Source organism: Coniophora puteana, assembly GCF_000271625.1.
Source record: "Coniophora puteana RWD-64-598 SS2 unplaced genomic scaffold CONPUscaffold_1, whole genome shotgun sequence".
Lineage (NCBI taxonomy): Eukaryota > Fungi > Basidiomycota > Agaricomycetes > Boletales > Coniophoraceae > Coniophora > Coniophora puteana.
This window is the reverse complement of record NW_006913053.1, coordinates 4511227-4534016: the sequence shown is the minus strand read 5'-3', so window position 1 is coordinate 4534016 and position 22790 is coordinate 4511227. Positions and strand designations below refer to the sequence as shown.

At 51.6% G+C, this 22790-nt stretch overlaps 10 protein-coding genes across 10 annotated transcripts; 5 read left to right on the top strand and 5 right to left on the bottom strand.

Annotated features, from left to right (window-relative positions):
• Positions 1–116: 116 nt before the first annotated feature.
• CONPUDRAFT_149487 (uncharacterized protein) lies at positions 117–1437 on the bottom strand (the record flags this gene model as incomplete). The annotated part of the gene is made up of 6 exons (XM_007765752.1): positions 117–356; positions 441–772; positions 832–910; positions 967–1065; positions 1124–1278; positions 1350–1437. 6 exons carry the CDS (start codon positions 1435–1437, stop codon positions 117–119), a joined length of 993 nt encoding a protein of 330 aa, XP_007763942.1.
• A 1634-nt stretch (positions 1438–3071) lies between these two features.
• On the bottom strand, positions 3072–3494 carry CONPUDRAFT_149486 (uncharacterized protein; the record flags this gene model as incomplete). Its single annotated transcript, XM_007765751.1, has 2 exons — positions 3072–3354; positions 3406–3494. 2 exons carry the CDS (start codon positions 3492–3494, stop codon positions 3072–3074), a joined length of 372 nt encoding a protein of 123 aa, XP_007763941.1.
• An 876-nt stretch (positions 3495–4370) lies between these two features.
• CONPUDRAFT_46339 (uncharacterized protein) lies at positions 4371–4681 on the bottom strand (the record flags this gene model as incomplete). The annotated part of the gene is made up of 2 exons (XM_007764397.1): positions 4371–4537; positions 4618–4681. 2 exons carry the CDS (start codon positions 4679–4681, stop codon positions 4371–4373), a joined length of 231 nt encoding a protein of 76 aa, XP_007762587.1.
• Positions 4682–6084: 1403 nt separating this feature from the next.
• CONPUDRAFT_161985 (uncharacterized protein) lies at positions 6085–6683 on the bottom strand. Its single transcript, XM_007765750.1, has 3 exons — positions 6535–6683; positions 6410–6481; positions 6085–6344 (listed from the first exon to the last, which is right to left on the bottom strand). The coding sequence occupies exons 1-3, from the start codon at positions 6668–6670 to the stop codon at positions 6184–6186; spliced, it is 369 nt and encodes a 122-aa protein (XP_007763940.1). The 5' UTR covers positions 6671–6683; the 3' UTR covers positions 6085–6183.
• Positions 6684–8036: 1353 nt separating this feature from the next.
• On the top strand, positions 8037–9720 carry CONPUDRAFT_116729 (uncharacterized protein). The gene is made up of 6 exons (XM_007765749.1): positions 8037–8092; positions 8152–8271; positions 8335–8348; positions 8413–8840; positions 8944–9445; positions 9506–9720. The coding sequence occupies exons 1-6, from the start codon at positions 8050–8052 to the stop codon at positions 9617–9619; spliced, it is 1221 nt and encodes a 406-aa protein (XP_007763939.1). The 5' UTR covers positions 8037–8049; the 3' UTR covers positions 9620–9720.
• Positions 9721–10037: 317 nt separating this feature from the next.
• CONPUDRAFT_116728 (uncharacterized protein) lies at positions 10038–11469 on the bottom strand (the record flags this gene model as incomplete). Its single annotated transcript, XM_007765748.1, has 2 exons — positions 10038–10978; positions 11031–11469. The coding sequence occupies 2 exons, from the start codon at positions 11467–11469 to the stop codon at positions 10038–10040; spliced, it is 1380 nt and encodes a 459-aa protein (XP_007763938.1).
• A 1068-nt stretch (positions 11470–12537) lies between these two features.
• CONPUDRAFT_44378 (uncharacterized protein) lies at positions 12538–13817 on the top strand (the record flags this gene model as incomplete). The annotated part of the gene is made up of 3 exons (XM_007764251.1): positions 12538–12927; positions 12984–13618; positions 13673–13817. 3 exons carry the CDS (start codon positions 12538–12540, stop codon positions 13815–13817), a joined length of 1170 nt encoding a protein of 389 aa, XP_007762441.1.
• Positions 13818–14800: 983 nt separating this feature from the next.
• On the top strand, positions 14801–16781 carry CONPUDRAFT_79472 (uncharacterized protein). The gene is made up of 12 exons (XM_007764683.1): positions 14801–14924; positions 14987–15021; positions 15084–15240; positions 15343–15404; positions 15457–15554; positions 15607–15659; positions 15713–15867; positions 15913–15928; positions 15979–16021; positions 16072–16080; positions 16131–16171; positions 16228–16781. Exons 1-12 carry the CDS (start codon positions 14896–14898, stop codon positions 16637–16639), a joined length of 1110 nt encoding a protein of 369 aa, XP_007762873.1. The 5' UTR covers positions 14801–14895; the 3' UTR covers positions 16640–16781.
• Positions 16782–18373: 1592 nt separating this feature from the next.
• Positions 18374–20397, top strand: CONPUDRAFT_134592 (uncharacterized protein). Its single transcript, XM_007765747.1, has 12 exons — positions 18374–18482; positions 18540–18574; positions 18661–18817; positions 18920–18981; positions 19034–19131; positions 19186–19238; positions 19291–19442; positions 19490–19505; positions 19554–19596; positions 19647–19655; positions 19706–19746; positions 19803–20397. The coding sequence occupies exons 1-12, from the start codon at positions 18454–18456 to the stop codon at positions 20308–20310; spliced, it is 1203 nt and encodes a 400-aa protein (XP_007763937.1). The 5' UTR covers positions 18374–18453; the 3' UTR covers positions 20311–20397.
• A 190-nt stretch (positions 20398–20587) lies between these two features.
• CONPUDRAFT_96901 (cofactor-independent phosphoglycerate mutase) lies at positions 20588–22749 on the top strand. Its single transcript, XM_007765746.1, has 6 exons — positions 20588–20735; positions 20789–20956; positions 21021–21207; positions 21301–21828; positions 21891–22557; positions 22615–22749. The coding sequence occupies exons 1-6, from the start codon at positions 20704–20706 to the stop codon at positions 22650–22652; spliced, it is 1620 nt and encodes a 539-aa protein (XP_007763936.1). The 5' UTR covers positions 20588–20703; the 3' UTR covers positions 22653–22749.
• The last annotated feature ends 41 nt before the right edge of the window (positions 22750–22790 follow it).

The following is a 22790-nucleotide window of genomic DNA, read 5'->3' as shown; positions in this document are numbered from 1 at the left end:
ATCACAAGATACGACAAATCTAAGTGACTGCCTATAATATTAAGTCCCATGGGAGCGGAAATGTTCTAGCATACAGGCCATATAATCCCTCATACAACAGCTGCATCTTCGGATGCTCACACGTCCTCCAGCTCGATCGAGCCGTTGGTATGTGAGAACGTCGTAGAACCAAAGAAGTCACGTTTTGACGTCGGCGATTTCTCAACACTGTGCATTGTGTCTGTCGCACCGTTGTCTATGGTGGCCACCCCATTGGGCGGGGCGGACGTGAACCGAATGGTGGATTTGCGCACTGTTGTCTGGTCGAAGGAGGAGCCAAGGCCAATGCGGACGATGATGAGTGTCGGAGCGATGCCCTGTTATTGTCCCTGTGAATCAGTACAAACTCACAACGGGACATGCAATAAAATAAGCGAGGGAGGGAAGGAAGGGACACGCACGTAGATCTGAATGCACATCTCGATTGCAACAGCCTGCGCTGGATGCTGAATCGCAAACAACACCACAAACAGGAGCTGGAACATGAAAAAGAGCGCGCCGGACTCGATGATGACGCCTGTCGCAATCCTCACGGCGTCATTGCGGTCCCGCCTCGCGATCGAGGTGCCACGGGACATGTACCAGATGCGGCCGATGATGAGGGAGGTCGTAACGAAGTTGACAGCGAGCGAGAGCGCGAAAGAGGCGGTGCCAAGTGGGACGACGATTGTGGGTGCGAGTGAGGCCGAGGGGTCAATCTGGGCCACGATACCTGTTACGGCCATGTAGGAGGCTAGTAAAGGCGAAAGAGATCATCGGTAATGATAGGACATAAAGGAAGTAGGACCTTACCAATGGCGGCGAGAGACATGAGGAAGGGAAGGATGGCAATATAGTAGTTGCAGCCCCAGACTAGCCATAAACGATAAATCTTAAGACAAGATATAAGTCATTCGTGTTCAATGCAGTATACTCCGCTTTACATACCAGGACCAACTCTGCCGTGAAATCTGTAATGCTCAGGAGAATATCACCAGTCCTTAGAAGTGGCGTTTCTGTTGATATTGAATTACCGGGGTGAAGCATCTTATGACCAGCCCATCAGCGAACGAACGCAAAACACCAATAAAAGGTGTCCACGTACCAAAGCCTGATACGCGTTCGCAAACTGTATGGCGAAATGCACAGTGCACAGGGAAAACAAGAAAACAGTGACGGAGACCATTATTTTGCTGACTGGTCCTCTTCGTATCCAGACCAGGACATACATCGCCATAAAGAACAGCACGACGTAGATGCCTAACGACAAAGTAGATTTAGACGGTATGTATAGCCAGGGTCACAGTGTACAGGCAGGGTGGGACACGTACCATAGAGAACAGCCTCTGTGATGAACCCAATGAAAGTGCCTTCATCAGCCGTGAAGCCTGGTCCCGGGGCAGTCTCGTTGGAAGCCATGTCGTTCAGAAACTGGGGAGTACAGCAGAAGGCAGAGGGGATGGCGGAGGCAGAGGCAGGTCGGAGGAGGAAGGGCTCGAAGCATGCTTGTCCGCGCGGGGACTCCGGCTATATGGACCAAATGCACGTTTCCTGAACGAGCAGGTGCAGCTAAACCTGGCGAGGTGATAACTAGCATCATCCCAACGGTGACAGGCCGTGCCCAGCGCATGCACTTCCGGGCGCTCCGGGCGTGGATGAATTCATTACTACCTTTGTGGTACTAGAAGATAGTTCACCAGCCATACGTCATTCACCAACACATCTACAGCCGAGCAGAGTTTTTTTCTTCTTCTTTTGGTCCAAAGCAAGCAGTTTGAGAGTCTTCAACGGTTAGGAGATGGGCCATGTCATAGTTCACTGGCCTTGATAAGTGTGCTGTTGCCGAGGAACCGCAAAATGTGCCCACTCGGAGGCTGGTCGGTTTAAACTCCGCAAGCATCCGTGTGCGAACGCGGCGACCTGTATTCGACCGACGCTTCACACGTCCCTCCTTCATTCGCCCCCCTTGTGCCCTCCCCGAGTCCATATTTGCCGAGAACTGACGCGCTGACGACCAGGGCGATCTCCTAGGTACTGCGACTGGGAAACTTCGTGGCGGCCCCCATTGTGTCCAACTGCTTCATTTTACCCAGAACGGGAAGGCTTGCTTGCCCAAGGGCCAGCCAGGTTCTACTATCACCTACCCCTCTGCGTTTTGCGCCCGAGTCCGATCATTTCGACCGCATGCTTTGCGACTCACGGGATGCAGGCATCAGAATCCGGCAACTCTTCGACTCAGTCATCCCCTTGTCTATCGGCGGTGGTTCGTGGTCAAATTGACGATGCACACAGTCGGGGGTGGATAAGTGCTCAGTACCTGGATTCACGGCTAATATTCTTCGCCTATCCCATATTCACTCCTCCTTGGCATCGTCAAATTCGACATCGACAAACATCCGCTGCTCGCTTCGAGAGGCTCGCTGCCCTCTGATACGACCTCAGGTTTGTGGGTCGCACCCAACTCTCTCATTTTCCCGGCATGCCAGGCTGCATTTTGTTCACCCAAATGACGCAATTCTTTCCTCGTATGCCATTCGCGACCATAGTGTTGTCGTACGCAGTCCGACCGAAGCGGGACAAGTGCTACTCCTTCTGCCGGAGGAAGACTGTACTTTGCGCGTAAGCAAATTCAATTTATTCAATCATGTCATGCCTCTGTAGTTCTCGGAGAGATATCTATGTTGCAATTGGTAAGTCTGGCACATTCTTGCGGCAGCCGTGCGTGATGATCGCTTTCTAAATCCAGCACTGATAACACCAGGGTTGCTAAATCAAGCCTTCTTCGCGCATTTCTTGTTGGGAGACTCTGTTGTTCAAAACGAGATACATGGAGTAACTGTACCAACATTATGCAGCGAGGTTAGTGGGCTACATGCAAACATCTTGAGTATGGCACTTTTGAACGACATGAACTTGTAACTGCCAAATATAAACTAACGCAATTCTTTTCCCTGATAGCACCTTGTCACGTACAGAGTAGTCCGTTGTGTTATGACTGATATAAGTGTCATTACAGTCGTCTCCTCGGCTCCAACTTTCTTAATGAACCCTGCCTACGGATACATCACCTCGTGTCTGCCTTCGCGAGTCAGAACAGCACCCAAACCCGTCACGCTGTTGCTTCCAAACTCAGGTTCTTGATACAAGGTATTCGTGGAAGACGCAAATGTGTTACTAGTGCCGTCCATACCCGGAGCCTGAGAGTGGTTGAACACAAGGTCGTCGGTTCCGTACGCAAGGCCTTCAGTGCGAGTACCAAAAGACGTTCCACGGACTTTACGGTCGTTGTATTGTCGCAAGTAAAGCAGCAGTCTCGCAGATAGCAACCCCGATACACTGATGGGCATATCAGAAAGTCCGTAAACGATCACCTTGATTACTACTCACGGTGTTGTCATAGCGTTCATGAACTTTCCTAGAAATGAGGTCACAGAAGTCTCGGTCGTCTCAGAAGTGGCCAAAACTTTGAAGTACATGTTATAATGTGAGTTTGGCTGCGCCACGGGGGTTTCCTGGGATTGATGTACGCATTAGAACTGTATTCTACCATAGATATGCAACGAGTACCCACAAAGTTTAACACCACAGCAGCGAGTGAAAATCCAAACACTCCGCTACGTTGTAACTTTCAGATGAACGGTATCGTTCCCGCATAAAATAATTACTAACAAGAAGTAAATAAGCCCTGAATAACGATTTAGCCCACACCGAGGTCATAAAGGTTACGACCTGACCTTCGCGTAACATAAACTGAAAAAGATTTTCATTATGCCGGCCCTTCTTTTGTTCTTTGTGCAGTTTTAACACTTGCAGGCAGCGTACAGCCGTCAGCAGTGTCCCAGTACACTCAAACGCGCAAACTATCATGGATAGCCCTGTGTTTGCACTCGAGAGTTGTTGGACGTTGGACGAAATTGTTCTTTTCGTGGAACTTACATGATAATAGTAGGAGACGGCGTTTCGTCGCATTTATCCCCAGTCGCATGCCACTTTTACTTGTTAGCTATGGTAATAATGAGATATATTCCAACCACTTACGAAATCAAATGCTATCGCTATCACCCATAATGCCCCCATAAAAGCGCCAATTCTTACGCTACGATCCCATACAGCGTATGTTCGCAATGCAAAAATTCCTTCACTCGATTTTAGTGGCTGGCAAACGGTGAAGGTAGGTAAAGCTCACCTAGGACAGAGCCAAGCCCCGCGATGCTCAAGTATGCGTCAAACTGGTACCATCCGGTGCAGCTATATATGGCCATTTACGTTGAGCTGAGGAGCGGACGTTATATATTTTGGACAACTGACTATGATACCAATTCGGCTCAGCTTACGATTTGATGAATCAATGATTAACTCACCTTATCAATTACGTTCGCCATAGAGAGCAGATAAAACAAGTTCGCGAGAAGCCCGTATCTACAAAAGAAGTAGAAAACGGTGGACAGCATGAACTTCTTTCGCCATATGTACTCCAACTCGAGTGGAAACGTAAGAATATAATCGTAATATAGCAATGCTAACCAACGAATGGACCGAGAATCGATTGGGGGTGAGGATTCAGAGCAAGCGACGGTTCTAGGCACTAGGGAGACTTACCCACGCTTGAATACTGTATGCAGAACTGAACGAATCTTGTCGGATGATAGCTATCTTCAGCCATACATCTGCGTCATACAACACCAAATGTGGCTTACTGAGAACTGACTTCGGTCGACATTGTTGTGTCTTTCAGGGAGGCTTGGGTGATCAAGACTGAAGATAAGGCTGGGACATCATGAATCAACTAGTTGCGTACTTATAACCCTCGTACGTCCTAACTTCTTCTTTGCGAAGAGTAGCTAAACATATCGACATTGGCCACGATCAAGAGCACCGACCAAGCTCCACAAACTCAATAGTCACATCTCCCGCATCAGGCTATGTTCTGATGGGAGGTGCCGAAAAGGTGCAAAGAACAGCGGTCGAGTCGAAGACGTGGGTTTAGTACAGAAATACGTACCTATGGGAACGTGTGGACCACGATCGTTTGTGTTCTTCTCAGAATATGAGCCTATGTCGGAACGTGTGTGGAGAAAACGAGGCGGCGACAAAAGCGTATATTGCTGTAGTGTATCCCACGTTTGGAAAATACAAGCGATCGTCGTTGAGGCGTCCAGAGGAATTGTGCTTGTAGTACAATTGCTTTTAGGACAAGGTCATAATGATGGCGAGGTATCGGCCTGGCTAACCGAACCTGTTTTACCCATGCTCATAGTGGGCACTACATGACAAGGGATAACACAGGTTACAGGAATATAAAACACAGAGCGCTCAATGCACCTGTCCTATAATCGAGTCCGCTATTCCTATGTCCACCTACACGGTACCGGTATAGCACCAATGACAAATACAGCAGTAAATTGATCAAGTAACAAGCTGGGATCCTTGTTGAGCGGGCTGAAGGCGTACTTGGCTTACCGGCTCGGTATAACTGGGATTGCGTCAAATGAAGCGTCGACATAAAGTTGCAGATAGAACGCTCATAGGTCGATTTATACGGTTGCACAGACTAGTACTTTGTTTTTGTAGCGATGGTATGATTTGTTCAAAAATCTTATCGAGTTTATTTATGCAGTCATCTTCACCTCAAAGAGCAAGTCATACATTTTACTTCATTGAGATACTGAAAATTTTGGCCAGTTGATGGACAGGTATGAGATCGGAAGCAATATTGTGATATAATGGATCGAAAGACCAGTGACATGCTTTCTATTAAATGAGAATGTCACTTTACACACGTATACGGATGCATGATTGCTCCTATAACGATGCTCAAGGGATTGCTAATATATTCTGTAAACTGGGGCGATAACAACAAAATCCCAAACTATTGGCAAACTTGAAACCAGAATACAAAGGCAACAACATCGAACGCTACACGGGGTAAACTACTATAACTAACTACGTGGGTGATATCATCGATACAAGGGATAGGCTACAACAAAGAGAGTAATACTAAGTAAACGAAGGCAAATATAGTAGGCGAGATTAACAAAATGTGTTATAGATAAACAAACTATGGGAGTATAAGCGTAGTGCGCGGCAGCCACGTCATAAGTTAGGGTATCGATCAGAGTCTGAGTCGTAATAATAGCGGACGCCTACTGCTGCACAGCAGCAGTTTCACTCAACACCCAACAGCCGAGGCTGAAGAGCCTCATCTTCGGTATAAACAGGATCCTCGGGTAGCTCGTCCTCCTTCCAGAAAGCGGAGACGAACTCGTGAGGGTCATCGGAAAGCGCAATGGGGCCGTCGTCGCCGGATGATACGTCATCTCCTGCATCTTCAAAGAATGGCTACGTTAGGCATCGTAGAATAAGATCGTGGTCACTGTCAGATGGCGCTTACCTCGACGAGTGGGAGGTTCCTCTGTGGTGCCCCAGAATGCAGGCGTTGGCGTTTCGGTGCGCTTTGCCGCATCTTGAAAAATGAGTCAGTAATATAACAAGATTGTGGGGCTCGTCGGGGCTCACAGTTAGACATGTCGCGTTCGAGAAGATTGTCAAGGCCAGCCCTGACGAGATTAACAGATGGTAAAGGAGCGCAATAGACGAGGATAGAGTTGATTAGAAGCGTGAAGGTAAACACAAGGAACGTAGAAGACCTCATGGTAGAATGAAGTATGGGTGTAGGATAATGGAGTACATCCCGAACGTGGCGGGTGCCTTCTTATACTCCATTCCTGGCAATCTGGGAACTGCGAGTATCGCCTTTACAGCAGGTACGCAAGCGGGACCGAGTCACGGTGAGTTAGCATGTGAGCCAGGGTGAGTGGCAAGTGTCATGGGCGGTGTAGTTGGTAATGCGCGGACGGCTGCGATTCGGAGAGACGGGGTCCAAAAGGATCGGCAGGGGTGACAATGGACGGCCCCGTCTGGCCCGAGGCGGGCGCGTACATAGGAATGAGGGGCATATGCGAGGAACGTGGAACGGACTGGTGATTCGAGCAGCGGAAATAGCTACCTGAAATGAAATGTGAAGGCTGTCGACTTGTATGCGATGACAGAGGGTAGGCGAGCTTCAGTAATCTGCGGGCTGTCGTGGCAGCGAGGTTCACGACTTGCCGAGCAGCCACCTCGTCGCCAGGGGGTGCATACACTGTCCTCGGCAGCATACCAGTCTAGCATCGTGTTTTACTTGACGAAAACTAAGTGAATGCCGGAAACCGTTTGTGAGCGCTGTCTCGGTGCGTGGTGATACCTCGCTTGTACCTCGTCTTGCATTGTTGGAGGCAGCGCAGTTGCTGAGGGAGAGAGATAGGAGCTAAACGTGCCGGGGTGAAACGAGACCAATGTGTCTGGTAGGCTGGGCAAGCAGTGAGCGGCGGGACCGAAGTCAGTGTCGGTAGGACCCATCAGATTAGACGCGGCGAGGGGAGAACCGCCACCGGTTGATGAGAACGTGGATTGGTGGCCGACGTCTAGCTCTCTCCGAGGATTTGTACCCCGAAATGTCGCAGGACTTTTGGACGACGTGCTTCTGGGCATGAGACCTGCGTAGCCGACGAGAAGACGCTCTGAAGTCAGCACTCAGAACTATCTACGGGAGCCTGTTTCCGAGCAACAACCCCGAGTGTATGCGGTGCCGCCTGGCGGGGCGCCACCCATCAATTGAGTTACCTGTGGCGGTCTGAACAGCCGAGTGATACTGATAGGTGGGTTACATGCTGAATACGCGCTCTTGAGATGAAGAGACCGTCACGACCGGTCGTGGGGAGACAAACTCGACAAACTCTCTGCGGGGGTCCAACGGCCATCGCTGTGCTCAGTGACGCGCTGATATCAAGTTACCGAGAAGAAGTCCGGAGTCCTGTACATGCCATCCCAGGCCTGCTATCCAAGTGTTGTGTAGCATACAGCTTAGAGCCAGATGGTTGTAGAATCTGCGCGTCGAGTTGTCGTGGAGAGAAAGAAACGCGGCGAATGCCGTCATGCTGTTATCACTAGGCGGCACTTGCACAGCCACTGCCCATACCCTCTCTTCCCTCCATGTCTGACGCACCTTCGACCGAGATCCATATTAATGTCAAAGGTGCGGCCCTCTGATTGCTTAGGATGACCGTAGAGGCTGAATCAGATGGCTGCACGTAGGCCCGAGCGAGCTCAAGCTCCAGATAACGATCGCCACGGACAAGACCGTCCTCGAGCTCAAGCAGGCCATCGCAGAAAAGTCAGACGTCGAGGCAGAGCGGCAGAGGCTTATCTATTCAGGTTACCCTCACTTCTTCTCCATCACCTTTTCTTCTTACTGACGCCTTCATCTTTCTGCTGTAGGACGAGTGCTCAAGGTACGTTCTCACTCGCTACTCGCTTCCTCGGCATGTGCTGATGCTTCATGCTGTATGGCTACAGGATGAAGATGCGCTCTCTGTGTACAAGATCCAGTCCTCGCATACCATTCACATGGTAAAGGGCGTCGCTCGCTCAGCCGGAGCCCCTTCCACAGCCCCAAGCGCGGGCGTCACCCAACCCACGCCCGCCCAACAGCTCCCCACGATGCAAACCGGGCAGAACCCGCACGACCCCCTAACCCAGCTCAACAGCCACCTCGGCTTCGGCGCGATGGGCTCATTCAACCCGTTCGCGGAGATGGGGCTCAACCCAAACGACCCGAACATGATGCAGACGATGATGAACTCGCCTCAATTCTTGCAGCAGATGTCGAGCGTCATGTCGAACCCCGCCGTGCTGGACCAGATCATCGCGTCGAACCCTCAGCTGGCGGCGATGGCGCCGCAGGTGCGGGAGGTATTTTCATCGGACAGGTTTAGGCAGATGATGTGCGTCTTTTCTTTTCCTTGACTTTTCTCCCTTGCCTCTGCTCTTGTTCCCATCATTTTACGCTCGCTATGGTTGTTTGCAAATGGACTGACCATTCCGTAGGTCGAATCCCGAGGCGCTTCGGACAATGATGCAGCTCTCCTCTATGATGCGCGGAGGCGAGGGCGGCGGTGCAGACCCGTTCGGCGGAGGGGCATTCGGCGGTGCGCCGGGCTTCCCCGCTCCAGGGGTTCCATCGACAGGCGCACCTGGCACACCCGGCTCGAACACGAATACCAACAACGCATCCTCGCCCTCGTCACCGTCCGCAGGAGGTCAGCAACCCAATCCGTTCGGATTCTTCCCGCCATTCGGCGCCGGCGCCGGAGGTGCTGGCACTGGTGCCGGTGCCGGTGCCGGCGGGCAGGGCGCATTCAACCCCTTTGACCCATCGAACCTCGCGCAAATGCAGCAGATCCTCGGTGGTTTGGGAGGTGGTGCGGGCGCTAGTGCGGGCGGCGCCGGCGGCCTTGGCGGTCTCGGTGGACTCGGTGGCTTCGGGTCACCACCGGCTGCACCAGCAGACTCGAGACCGCCTGAAGAGCGATTCCAGACTCAGCTCCAGGTGCGTGTGTCGATTGAGACTCAAATTGGGACGTGTATACTCATCGATATGACGCTACAGCAACTGCAAGATATGGGGTTCACGAACGCGTCCCAGAATGTGCGTGCGCTGCTTGCGACGGGCGGAAACGTGCATGCTGCGATAGAGTACATTCTTGGCGGTGGTGGATTGTAGGAGGATATTCTTGGTTGCGATGAGCGCTGTAAGTTATGGGATCGCACAGCAGCCAGCAGTAGACGACCGGTGTAAAAGTTGTAGTACATGATCAAAGACGCTTTTCTAGATATCTGGAGATCTCAGTCTGTCGGAATTCTCGGGGCTGTGTCCCGACGGAATGGGTGCCTTGGCTCGGCGGCAGTAAAAATAGACGCCTCCCTCAGCCAACGCCGAGATCCACTCTCTAACACAAAGGATTACAAGAGATTATTACAAGATACCTGATTAGATCGTGAAGGGCGTTGGCATCGACGGACTCCTCCTCTACAACGATTTCTTGCTGATCTTAAGTTTCTCTCCTAGGGAACGGGACGGGAAGGGCTAGTAAGAGAGTGGAAGGCCAGATACAACACCGCGGAGTAGCTAGCTAGATTCATTACATGTATTCCTCTTCGTCCGTGTCGTCGAAAGGCCAGTGCGCCTCGACCTGAGCCCGTTCCGCCTCCGACTCGGCCGCCGCCAATCCATCCTCCTTCAGCTTCCTGCTGCGTGCCATCGCCTCCTCGTAGTACTCGACGGGCACCCAGCCCTCCGGCCCGTGGCCGATCACGTCCCGGCACGCCTCCATAGACGCGTCTGCTTCTCTCTGCTCTTCATCCAGCTCCCTCGTCCCGCGTACGTCATCGGGGTCGAACACAACAGGACACGGCGCGTCTCCCCCCGTGAGCGTCTCCCAGTTTTCCGCTGCGTCTATCAGCCCAACCTTCAGCGAGAGTGTTTCGCCCTCCCACGGGGCACTGGCGTGGCGGAAAAGGCGGCGGCGGAACAGGCCTATGGGGTCCGCCAATGCCGCGTAATGAAGCTCGTTGTACTTCTCCGTGTTTTTGACGTAGTGGTAGTGGACGAGGCGGCAACGGTAGAGTTCCAGCTCTCCGCTTTGCTGTGTTATGCCCAATTTGTCCAAATTCTCCGGTGGCGAAGGCCGCGTCATACATTGCGGGCCAATATCATGGTTGTTCTGTAGCTGTTGGGGTATACCGGCAAGGAGAAATAGGGGTAGGATCGAGGTGTGTTGCCAGTCGATCAGGCCGACGACGTGCAAGTTAGAGTCGGGCGACCTGGAAACGATGATGTTGCTGGGCTGCAGGTCGGGGTGGCGGAGGCGGAAATGACAGAGGGCCGGGTTCCTAGGGATGAGTGACGGCGCGATGAGGAGGTAGCGTTCCAGGTTCTCGATATGATCCGACGGCGGCTGCTCCTTGTACTGGTAACCTTCCCTCCTTGCGCGCTGGAACGGCAACAGTGGTCGACCGAACTGTTTCAGATAAGCCAGTTCCTTGTCGGATCCTCTTATCAGCGCTGCTTCGGTACTTTGGTCTATGGTTATTAGTTAGTTTAAGGGAGTAAAAAAAGGCAGAGAGCAGCCTACACGGTCCTCGATCTACGTCGAGCCGAGCTCTCCTACCATACCACAGAGGCAGCCTTGTATCTGGACCAACGGAGAAACGCTCGTCCTCCAACGGGATGCCCAGGTTCCCGGTCATCTTCTCCAAGTCTTTTGAATAGTATAAACTTCCACCTGCCGGGAAAGCAATCGACATCATCTTCGACTCGAGCTCAGCGACTTGACGCGAGATTGAAATAATGTCCCTTTCCCCTAGGTCAAACCATATGTCGCTCAAGCTCGTACCTTGCACGAATTGCATAAAGATATACTCGGTCTCTGCCGCGTTGTCCGTCGACGCCGAGTATCCGTATACCTCAGGTATAGGCAGCCCAGAGGAACGGAGTAATGCCATAGTAGCGACCTCGCTAGCGACGGCGAATTTCTTCGGAATCGTGGCGGGGTATGGGATGCGTGCCACCATTTGGAAGTTATCGCGCATGGTGATGAGGAAGGTGCGGTTAAACCCACCCTCGGCGAGTTTTTTCAGGTCGACAATATCAGTAGGACTCCTATCGACGGATGCGGCTGCAAGTCGACGAAGTCCGTCGACGTTGAAGACATGTCTGCGCTCTGCGTGCCGAAGGGCATCGTTAACGCTAAAAACGTTGAATTACGAGTTACAAGATGCCCATTGAATAACATGGATGAGACTTACATCCACCGCCCAGATGTGTAGTTGAAAAGGTCGTTCTGAAGATGCGCTGTCATGGAGAACGCGCGACATGGAAGCCAGCGGGCCCGGATGGGGCTCGAGTAGGGAAAGGGAAAGGGACTCAGTGATGAGTGAGGACGGCGCAGAGACGGCGAGACTGAAACTGCCAGAAAGTCGAAGACGAGGCTCGCGCGCCCAAGACATGTCATGCCAATATAGTACGTGGAGTGTGGAAGAAGGGTAGCCCTACCTTCTTCCAATCGAAGGCTGAACGCTTTAGTTTATAGGAGCCAAAGTAGCAGGGGGGTTCGCGACAGGCTCTGGTGTGCTGTGATGCAGCTCTGTCGTCCAAGTAAACCATCATAAGTGCGAGTACAACTTGAAGCATGAAATTGTATTGGCTTGGTTCCAGCCAGTTCGCCAAATGCGGCAACATTAGACATGGGAAACCAACAGCTCACAGTAACAGAACTCAGACTCAGCCCCTCTCAGCCCCCACATTCCCTGACATTCATTTATCTCATCTTTCCAACTAAAGTCGAGTTAGCTGGCCAAGAATGGACATGGACGATGGGTGCGTCATCCAATTTCGCTTCCCAGGCACCATTCTGCTCCTCCGTCTTGGCATCGAACTCGCGTCAAGCTCGATATCGAAATGTCGATGGGACAGCACCACACTTTTGACAACTCGTACCTCATCCTACAATGGGCTCCAATCCGTCGGCTGCCCATGCGTTACTTAGCTCTGACATCTCTCTTTTGCACCGCAGCCGTTCGTCTGTCTACAGTCTCGCCACCTCGGCCCAGCACATCCTCCACCGACGCTCGCGTTCAGCCATGAGCACGAACCTCTCTCTTCCTTTTCCACAACCGTCGGCCTCGGGTGCACACAGCTTCACCGATCTTAACTCGAACATATCCCATGACGGCAGCTCCAAGAACCTCGCGTCAAACTATATCCCGTACAAGTTCTCTGCCTTTGGTTCGGGCCCTCGAAGGCGTAAAGGCGGGGCAAAGCTTCTTCTTGAGCCGGACTTGCCAAAGCAAGGTGGAGGGCGGGACGCTTTCAGAGCGGGTGAGGCCCGGATGCCGGCGGAAGGGGATGAGGACTACGATGGCGTTGATGGGGCCGTGTTTTGGGAAGGGAACACAAGGCGAGCGACCAAGAGTCGGCAACGGATGCGGTGGAACAAGTTCAAGTGGGCATTGTTCATCGCCAACCTCTGCGTGAGTCGTTGCGCTTCTGATAGCTCTGCTAATCTCAATCTCACCTCTGCCTCCAGCTCTCCGTCTATGCCCTCGGGGGCCTTATCGTTTGTATTCTTGTCTGGCTCGACACATTCACCAACGCTGAAGTTATCCGCGTCGGAAACACCCCCGAACTCGTGCTCTCCACCATCGCCTGCGTCCTCGGATGCATCACCTCCGTAATCGGGTGGGCCGGCATCCTGCTCAACAACCGCTCCTTCCTCGCCGTATACACCTTTCTCCTCTGGATCTGCTTCGCTTTCCTCGTCGCCCCAGGCTACGTCACGTACAAGAAACGCGCCTACGCGCTCGGCAGCAAGCTCGACCTGCAGTGGTCCCGCTACCTCGGCGCCGAGGGCCGTCTGCGCATCCAGAACAGGCTGCACTGCTGCGGCTACTTCTCCCCCTTTGCGGAGGCGACCGTGAGCGCGACGTGCTACGCGCGCACGGTCCTGCCCGGGTGCCGCGCGGCCTATCTTACGCTGGAGAGGAACGCGCTCGAGCTGTGGTACGCGCTCGTGTTCGGGCTTGTGCCGCTGCACATCGCGATCATCCTCGCGGGCCTGCTGTGCTCGAACCATGTGACGTACCGGTTCGGCAAGGGCATGATGCCCAAGGCGTACAGGCTCAGTCCGGCGACGATGGCGGTTATAATGGATAACTATGCAAAGTACGTCAGGTCTATGTTACAGTTCCTCGGCTTCTTTGCTGACAACTGTTATAGGCAACTGGCCGAGCAGTACGGCCCAGATGTGGCCTCTGATATCATCTCACGGTCGAGGCCCGATGACCTTCAGACGCAAACTATGATCAGCGCGAGCGATTTCCAGGACCTCCCCACCCCTCGTGTTCCGCCCTCTTCTATCTAACGTGCTGTTATCTCGTTAACTTATAATTGCTTATCCTAGCGCGTTTTCTCTGCATCATCGGATTGTATGACGTTACTCGTGTGTACCCTGTGCTTCAGGATAGTCCACTTAGGACAGTCCGTAGACCATATATTTGATACTGGCATCGCTCATAATTGTCCATACTGCCGCGATGACGCTGAACAGATTGCAGTGATGTTAAGATGGAGCGTTACACACCATTGAAAGCTGTCGACTTGACGTCGTCCATCTTTCTCTCCTTCCATCATCTACGAGGTTACTCCGTGATGTTTTCTTGTTACAGCTGCTCTAGCTTGCCTTGGGTTCATCGAACACGCTTACAGGCACCGCCAGCCTATCTTTAGATCTCCGCCGACGCACCATCTGCTTTCTCAGGTCACGATCACCACATCGCGATGGACTCGGTTCCCCAGCCATATTGATGTTCCAGCGTCTGGGCCTCTTGTTTCCTTTTCATCTTTTGTTAGCTATTCATTACTTAGAGCAGGCGATACAGTTCTCATATTCGATCCGCCGGGCCTGATCTGATCGAAACCTCTGGAGAATGGGTAACCGCCAGCATCCTTTGGATGTATACAAGGCTCTGGACGCTGCCCACACCTCAATAACAGGATCTAATCGCCACTAGCCGCTCGCCTGCTTCTTATAGAGGCCTTTCGTGCGCCCTCTGCGTGCAAGTTCGCGCGCATATATGGACACCGGGCCACCGAGCTGCTCGTCCGATTTGTAATCGCCTCAATTCGGTTCTCGGTTCCATCAGACGTGCAGCTCTTTCTAGGCGTGTTTTCTTCCATTCCGTGGATCTCTGCTGGCTCCCTTTAGCCGTGAAACTTCCGAGTTGTATAATCTATCTCTGGGCACAGGGGAGCGGAGTGCCAAGCTGAGGGCAAGGTTTGATTTTGGTCTCTGGTTCCACTGCCATCGGGAATCTCTCGCATGATACAGGTACTAAATGATTATGTATGTAGCATAGGCAGTCCCTCCTTTCGTCCCTCTTCCTTCTCTTTCCTCCGTCTGAACCTCTCTTGTCACTTCGTTTTAATTACTGTAGGGGACGATGGTTGCTGTGAAGGAGGGATCTACGCAGTGAGCCCTCACTCACTCACTCATGGCCTAGTTTTGCTTCTACTGACTCCTCCGTTTGCAAGGTTTGTTCAGTTTTGCATCCAGTTCTCCAGCCTAGGTGAGCTCCGTTTCGTACTCTTCAGCTACACAAGTATCCATCTCAATGCCATGACGCATTAGCATTGCTGTACTATGATTACATCTTAACCTTCCCACTCGAGCTGCAGTACATGTGGCGGAAGAAAGTGATGGTGTCGACGGTGCTCTACTGTTTCTGTCGATATGCCCTTCTCGCGAACTTGTTCTACCTCTTCGCAATCGAAAAAGTCGTGCAAAAGGTCTGTTATTGTATCCGAAAATGCTAAATGTTTGCTAATTTATCTGTCGCAGTTCGTCATGGCTTCTGTTCGTGAAGAATGAAACTAACGATAAATCAAAGCTGTAAAGGATGGTATCAGTTTGATGGCTATCTAAGTGTTTGCGGTCGTGGTGCTGTCCTGGGTATGTCGTTTGATTGTTGCTCCTATCATACACTTGCTCAGAATTAGTGAAGGTGTTTTCGCGGCGCGTACATATGTTGTCTGTAGCCAAAGCAAGCCCGTTCTCGCGATCATGGGCTTTTTGTGGATATCCGTTGTCGCACTAGACTTTGTGAGATTGTTGTTCTCCGTGTATGTTCTCGTTTGATGCTGATGATTAATAGTGGCATACTACCGGAGACAAATGCTCAGGAGCGACAGATCCAGACATGACTATGTGAGTTCTGCATTCGTGAAGTTATATGACGGTTTACTAACCATTATTTTCAGCGCCAATACTGCTTTATCAATCAGTATTTGCGTGTTCGAGTCTATCGGTACAGTCATCACAGCCATACGCTGCGTTCAAGCACGACGGGAGGTTTTGAAGAGTAAAAAATTATTTCTACAAGATAGCAATATCTTTGTTTTTCTGCTGCGTGAAGGTGAGATTCGTAACCGCCTCCATGCTTGGTGCTAAATTGTCGCAGGGTTTATTTACTTCTTGTGAGGGTTAATTCATCTTAAGCTGAGAACATATATCTGAACAAAAGTAGTGGCGTCTTCGGGTTTACGCTTGCTGCAGTGGTTTTGAACTTTGTGAGCGCATCCGATTTACTCACACAAAAACGTACTTAAACGCAGTCTAGGCAGCACCCGTAAGGAAATGTTGGTTACGACTAATCGCTTCATTAACGTACTTCGGCAGGCCGGCTTCAAGGGAAAACTCATAAACGCTTTGGTGCTGCCGTAAGTGGCGCAATCGATGAATCAACAACAACACTGGATATCTAACATGAAAATAGAGTCTCTGGAATCCTTTCTGCGCGACTCCTACTTTACCTGCGTCAGAACAAACACCATCGCGATCTGGCGATGCGAGGTAGCCAAAATCGCACACTCACGCGAGCCGATGGTGAAGATATCGGCGCGCTGGATGCGTTCCATGCAGCGACAATGGCAGGCTCGGACTTTACCAGAAGCGTGTTTGTTTCGTCGAATCCAGATGCATACGGGGAAGGCGAGTTCGGTGGAGATCCCGTCGCTGGCGTGCGCGAGGAGCTGACGGGTGGTGCCAATGGGGGCATTGAGGAGCGCAAGGAGTTCAAGGGATCTTCCCAAGGCAGCTCGTGGGATGATGGCGATCAGCTGAGAATTTCCGCTGAGCCCCGACAAAGGCAGGACGCAGCGGTGGGTCAGTCAGTCATACGTCCATGAGCCCGTGCCTCAGCTCGGCGGCAGCATTGAACGGTGGAAGGATTTGTTATGAAGAGAGGAAAAGCAGCGATGTAGGCTAACTTCAGTTCACTTTCAATACTGTAATAGATAGGAAGTAGAAGGTATATTAATTCGTGTATTTATTTTGGAGATTCCCGCATGTTTTATGACACATGCTAGTGTATCAAGGCTTCCGAATGTACCCTACAGCAGCAGTTTGCCTTCATACCCCGGTGCTAGTAACCTTGGTATGTTATCCACGTTGCCGCGATGATGCTGAATAGATTGTAGCGATGTTGAGATGGAGTGTTTTACAGAGCTAAAAGGGCTAATTTGGCGTGCGCCTCCTTGTTCTCGCACCATCAGCTAAGTGGCCGTCTTCCACTTTGTCTTAACCGCTGATATCGATATTGCACTCCTCTTTACGCTTTCTTGTCTCTCGCGGCTCTTGCTTAACTTGGGCTCACCGAACACGCTCACAGACAACTCACAGATACCGCCATCCTATCTTTAGATCTACCCCAACGAAGCTCCCGCTGCCTGTTCTTACACTGTTTCTTAGGTGACAATCACAACATCAAGAACCCAACATCAAACAGAAGCCAACCCAGCCTTTCGAGGCATGGCTGTGGCTGTGACGAAAATACCGTGGGTAGTGCGCTCCAACGAGCGTGTAAACAAGTGCTCGACACCTTCCCGAATAGCAAACATGAGCATGTGGACACCTCGTCATTTTAGGTTTGTTCGCTCCCTTATAAGTGGAAGTGGCGCCCGCCGTAGCTTTCAATTGGCTCCCTTGAGCCTTTGTGGTTACTTTTATTCGGCAAAGTGCGAAAAAAGGCCTCATGGGTGCACCTATTTTCTGCAGCCCCGTGAACCAGGCGAGTCACTCTTTCGGGTGCTGCTAGAAATCATCCCTTCATGACCCGGTGCGGTGTTTGATGGTCTTGTGGAAATTTCTGCCAACCAACGGAAATCATTCGTGAGACGACCCTGGCTTGAGTACGGCTGAACTGCTGTCCCCAAACCTTCTAACTTCGTCTCACAGGTCGCAAGCAAGGCCTGGCCGAGTTCACGTGCGCAAGTGTGAATTCTTTCCAGTGCTAGTAGATCACCGACGGAACCCCTTCTTTTCACCAATATTATCGGGGCTTCTATTCGCGCCCCACCTCAACTTTCTATTTTAACTCTATCGACTCCTCACCAACCTCAGTGGCGGTCAAAACCTCTCCTTCTTTACCGGGCGCTGGGTATGGCTCAGACTTGTACCATTCTGATATTACATCTGGCCTATGAGGATCTTGACCCAGCTATCCACGGCGCTTTGGCGATTCCCTGAATCTCGATGGCAGGCACTATTCGCTCGTCTGCTTCCCATCGGCGTCTTACAAATGCCCTCTACGTGCACATTCATGCGCATATATGTGCATCCGGCACCGACCTGGCCGTCCGATTTTGCAATAATCTCGATACGGTTTATGGTACCACAGTTCCATCAGGCGCAGCGCTCGTTATAGGCGCGTTCTATTCTGGAGGCAAGGCTCACTGTTGGCTCCTTTGCTCCGTCAGCCTGTTCAACTATGGAAACTCTCGCTTGGCGTCAGAGGCGGAGTGCCATCTAGGGCCAAGGTTTGATTCTGCTGTTTGTTTCCATTGCAGTATGATATAGACATGGCCACGAGATGTGATTAGATATATATGTAGGTAGCGCAGTGCGTAACTGCGGGCGCCTTCATCTTTGCCTCTCTCCCTTTCCCTTCGTCTCTTCGTACTTTCCTTCTTCACGGTCTCATCATTCATTCTCCAAGGTTCAAATGGTCGCGGTAAAGGAGGGATCTACGCAGTTAGTTATTTGCTTAAACGTATTCCAGCTGTGCTTTTACTGACCTCCGCCCACAAGATTCGTCCAGTTCTGCATTCAGTACTCTAGCCTGGGTGAGCTCCCTTTCTGTTCGTCACCAAATTAAGCACTCATGTCAGCACCCTCCATCGGCTCGCCCTTGATGACCGTAACGCTTCAGCGCTATTGTACTATGATTATATCCTCACGTTCCCGCTCGAGCTACAGTATATGTGGCGGAGTAAAGTGAAGATATCGACCGTGTTCTACTGGTTCTGCCGATATGCCCTTCTGGCAAACCTGTTCTACTTGTTTGCGATCGAGAAGGTTGTGGACAAGGCCAGTCATTGAAACCAAGCGTCCGAAGTCTTGGCTAATATTTCATTATAGTCAGCTTCTTCTAGTTCTTGTCGGTATGAAACATACTGATAGTGATTAAGTTGTAAAGGATGGTATCAGTTTGATGGCTACTTGAGCATTGCTGGTCGCGGCGCTGTTTTGGGTATGCTTCTAGGTTGCGTTCACCATTTCAAGTCCACTAAACGCTAGAGAAGGTGTTTTTGGGTTCCGTACATACGCCGTGTGGAATAAAAGCAAGCTCGTTTTAGCTGTGATGAGCTTTCTATGGGCAGTCGTCATCGCCTTAGATTTTGTGAGAAATTTTCTTTCAAAGATAATCTCGGTTGATACTGAGAAGTTTGTGAAGTGGCATACGACAGGAGACAAGTGTTCAGGCGGTACGGCTCCGGATATTGTCGTGTGAGTTCAGAATTTATTTATTTCTTATTTAACAACTTATCTATCTTTCTAGCGCTAATACTGCTCTGTCAATCGTCGTCTGCGTTTTTGAGTGTACTGGTACTGTTCTGTTAGGAATACGGTGTCTGAAGGCACGTAGAGCGTTCAAGAAAAGCAATCAATCGCGCCCGAACGACGATATCATGAGTTTCATGCTACGTGAAGGTAAAGATAATGTTTTCCTGTCTACGTTATGTACTGAACTATCTCAGGGCTTGTTTACTTCTTGTCAGTGCATAACGTTTCAGCTATGATTGTCATCTGATAAAAGGGCAGTGGTGTATTTGGGTTCACGTTTGCTGCGGTGGTCTTGAACTTCGTGAGTGTATTTAAGTTGATTCATCCGTTTGCATGCTAACCACAATGTAGGAAGCACCCGTACGGAACCTTTAGTTTTGACTACTGATTACGTTAACAGTATCTTGCAGACCGGTTTCTTGGGAAAACTTCTAAACGCTCTAACACTACCGTAAGTAGTCCATTTGGCAGGCCAAAATATCAGCCGCCCTAACAATATACATTCAGTGTATCTGGAATACTGTCCGCTAGGTTGCTACTTTACCTGCGTCAACACAACCACCGGCAGAAGGAGCTGGCAATGCGGGGCAGTCAAGCACGTACATTCACGAACGCTGACGGCGAAGAAATGGACGCGTTGCCCTCCTTCCATGCGGCGACGATGACAAGCTTGGATGGTACCAGGAGCATATTTGCGTCGTCAAACGCAGATACCTATGGAGAAGGCGAGTTTGGTGGGGACCCTGTTGCCGGCGTCCTTGCGGAGCTAGCGGGCGGCAAGAGCAGCGAGGGAAAGAAGGCCGAGGTCGGGGGATCTTCTCGAGACAGCTCGTACGATGGTGGCGATGAGCTGAATATTAACGTTGAGCCAAGGCAAAAGCAAGACGCGGAAATGGGTCAGCCACAACCACAAATGCGTGAGGTTAGGGGCGTCGAGTCGAAGGCCGGCTCAGCAGGAACCTCCCATGGAGCTGAAGGGAGTTCTGATAAACAGGGCAAGACCAGGGAAATTTAATTTAAATTAGCTAGTTCGAGGTTATTACTCTGTACTGTAAATCAAAGGGTTGTACCTTATTTACTTATGTATTTATTCCAAATGTTTTTAGACAACGGGTTCGGAAGCAGGCTCCTAACCAGACTCCTAACCAGTCGGTCAGACGTTTTGGTGACTTAGGAGTCTGGTTCGGAAGCAATAATCGGCGGTTTACCGTTATCTAGGCGTGATCGCGGTATTCGTATACGCACTTAAACTTACCTCCGATCTTTCCTCAACCAAAATCTTAGTGCGGGCGCTGCCATCCATCGCACTATCTCCTAGTCTCGTTAGTCCGCATCGCCCTCATATCTCTCTTAAACCCTCTGCTCACAACGGTGCAGGCAACTCACCACCTTTCATTCTGCCACCACGATGGTCCAAGTCAACAACAAGGTCTGCCTCATGTGTGTGAACATCTTCCTCCTTCCCTTGTAGCGAATTGCTGACCGCAATCCAGCGTCCATGATGGATGGGGTATCGCGCCTGAAGGTGAAGGCAATGCCATCAGCAAGGCTAACTCGCCAAACATGACTCGCCTTTCCGAGGAGTTCCCCTACCGCACGCTCGCTGCCCACGGAAACGCTGTCGGTCTCCCCGATGGTTTGATGGGCAACTCGGAAGTTGGGTATGTTTCCATCTCTCGCATCTCGTCGACCTGGCCATGATGTCAATCTAACTTGGACCAAAAGACATCTTAACATCGGCGCTGGTCGCATCGTGTGGCAGAGCATCGTGCGCATCGACCTGTCCATCAAGAACGACAAGCTCGGCAAAAAGCCCGGGAAGGACGTGGAGAGCTTCAAGAACAATGAGGGCATTCAGGCAGCCGTACAACGTGCGGCAAAGGGCAACGGCAGATTGCACCTTCTCGGACTGGTGCGTCAGTATCCGTTACGAATGAGGCATATATGCGCATATATGCCTCATCCCCAGGGGTCACAAGGCTTACAGCTGTGATTTCGACCGTAGATATCAGATGGCGGCGTTCACTCTAACATCGAGCACGTATACGCGCTCCTTGACGTTGCTCGCGAGGCAGGCGTCAAGGATACGTACGTCCACTTCTTTGGTGACGGTCGCGATACTGGCGAAAAGACCGGTCTTGGATTCCTCAAATCGTTACAGAAGCATTTTGCGGACAACAAGTACGGTACCCTCGCCACCGTCTCAGGTCGCTACTATGCCATGGATCGCGACAAGCGCTGGGAGCGCATTACACTTGCCATGAAGGCGCTCATCAACGGCGAGGGCGAGCAGAGCGACGATATCGTCAAGTCGTTTGAGACGCGGTACGCCAACTCGGAGAAGGAGGGTGCGAAGGGAGAAGACTACTCGGACGAGTTTATCAAGCCCACCGTGCTTAACAAGGAGGGTACGATTAAGGACGACGATACATTGTTCTTCTTTAACTTCCGTGCGGACCGCATGCGCCAGATCACGACGATCTTTGGCCAGGTCGAGGACCATATCCCCGAAGTCAAGATCCCCAAGAACCTCGTAAGCATACATTCGATACGTTTTGCGTCTGATTAGTTGCTGACATGTGGGCGAACGTATAGGACATTACCACTATGACTCCTTACAAGGCCGAGTTCCCCTTCCACGTCGCCTTCCGGCCGCACTCGATGGCCAACGTCCTCGCCGACTGGCTCTCGCAGAAGGGCGTCAAGCAGTCTCACATCGCCGAGACGGAAAAGTACGCTCACGTCACGTTCTTCTTCAACGGCGGTGTCGAGAAGCAATTCGCCGGGGAAGAGCGGCACATGATCCCGTCGCCCAAGGTCCCCACGTACCGCGACCAGCCGCCGATGAGCGCGGTCGAGGTAGCGCAGAAGGTCGCGACGGTCGTGCAGGCGGATACGCACGAGTTCGTGATGTGCAACTTTGCCCCGCCCGACATGGTCGGCCACACGGGCGACCTGGCGGCGGCCAAGGTAGCCATCGATGCAACGGACAAGGCGGTGCAGATTGTGTGGGAGGCGTGCGAGAAGGCGGGCTATGTGCTGCTCATCACCGCTGACCACGGTAATGCGGAGCAGATGAAGAATCCGGAGACCGGAGAGCCGCACACTGCCCATACGACGAATCCCGTGCCGTTTATCATGGCTGGCGCGGATAAGAAGTACTCGCTCGCAAAGGACGGAGAGGGTGAGGAGGAGAAGGAGGGTGCGCTCGCAGACGTTGCGCCGACGGTGTTGGCCCTGATGGGTATTTCGCAGCCGGATGGTGAGTGTTCTGGTTACTCGTCTGTACGCAGGGTGATGCTGACGATGTCGGCTTCAGAAATGAACGGGCACTCGCTCCTCAAGGCGGTGGCTTGAACGCAGGTTGATAGAGGTTCGAAGTAGTGTACACAACCCTTGTAGAATAACGACCATCCTCCACTTGATGAACACCTGTATAGATGCGTCGAGTGTTAGTGAAAAGGTTTGTGACAGTGGTCGCCCAGTGGTGGTCTT

Excerpts from the sequence above, each read along its gene's own strand:
- CONPUDRAFT_161985 (XM_007765750.1), bottom strand. The coding sequence starts at position 6,670 with ATGAGGTCTTCTACGTTCCTTGTGTTTACCTTCACGCTTCTAATCAAC. Across the intron at positions 6,482-6,534 it reads CGAACGCGACATGTCTAACT|ATGCGGCAAAGCGCACCGAA; the intron begins GTGAGCCCCGAC and ends TCATTTTTCAAG. Across the intron at positions 6,345-6,409 it reads GGAACCTCCCACTCGTCGAG|ATGCAGGAGATGACGTATCA; the intron begins GTAAGCGCCATC and ends CATTCTTTGAAG.
- CONPUDRAFT_116729 (XM_007765749.1), top strand. The coding sequence starts at position 8,050 with ATGTCTGACGCACCTTCGACCGAGATCCATATTAATGTCAAAG. Across the intron at positions 8,093-8,151 it reads GATCCATATTAATGTCAAAG|GCCCGAGCGAGCTCAAGCTC; the intron begins GTGCGGCCCTCT and ends GGCTGCACGTAG. Across the intron at positions 8,841-8,943 it reads GACAGGTTTAGGCAGATGAT|GTCGAATCCCGAGGCGCTTC; the intron begins GTGCGTCTTTTC and ends ACCATTCCGTAG.
- CONPUDRAFT_79472 (XM_007764683.1), top strand. The coding sequence starts at position 14,896 with ATGGTTGCTGTGAAGGAGGGATCTACGCA. Across the intron at positions 14,925-14,986 it reads GTGAAGGAGGGATCTACGCA|GTTTGTTCAGTTTTGCATCC; the intron begins GTGAGCCCTCAC and ends TCCGTTTGCAAG. Across the intron at positions 15,555-15,606 it reads CCGTTGTCGCACTAGACTTT|TGGCATACTACCGGAGACAA; the intron begins GTGAGATTGTTG and ends GATGATTAATAG.
- CONPUDRAFT_134592 (XM_007765747.1), top strand. The coding sequence starts at position 18,454 with ATGGTCGCGGTAAAGGAGGGATCTACGCA. Across the intron at positions 18,982-19,033 it reads TGGTCGCGGCGCTGTTTTGG|GTGTTTTTGGGTTCCGTACA; the intron begins GTATGCTTCTAG and ends ACGCTAGAGAAG. Across the intron at positions 19,132-19,185 it reads TCGTCATCGCCTTAGATTTT|TGGCATACGACAGGAGACAA; the intron begins GTGAGAAATTTT and ends AAGTTTGTGAAG.
- CONPUDRAFT_96901 (XM_007765746.1), top strand. The coding sequence starts at position 20,704 with ATGGTCCAAGTCAACAACAAGGTCTGCCTCAT. Across the intron at positions 20,736-20,788 it reads AACAACAAGGTCTGCCTCAT|CGTCCATGATGGATGGGGTA; the intron begins GTGTGTGAACAT and ends ACCGCAATCCAG. Across the intron at positions 21,208-21,300 it reads GATTGCACCTTCTCGGACTG|ATATCAGATGGCGGCGTTCA; the intron begins GTGCGTCAGTAT and ends TTTCGACCGTAG.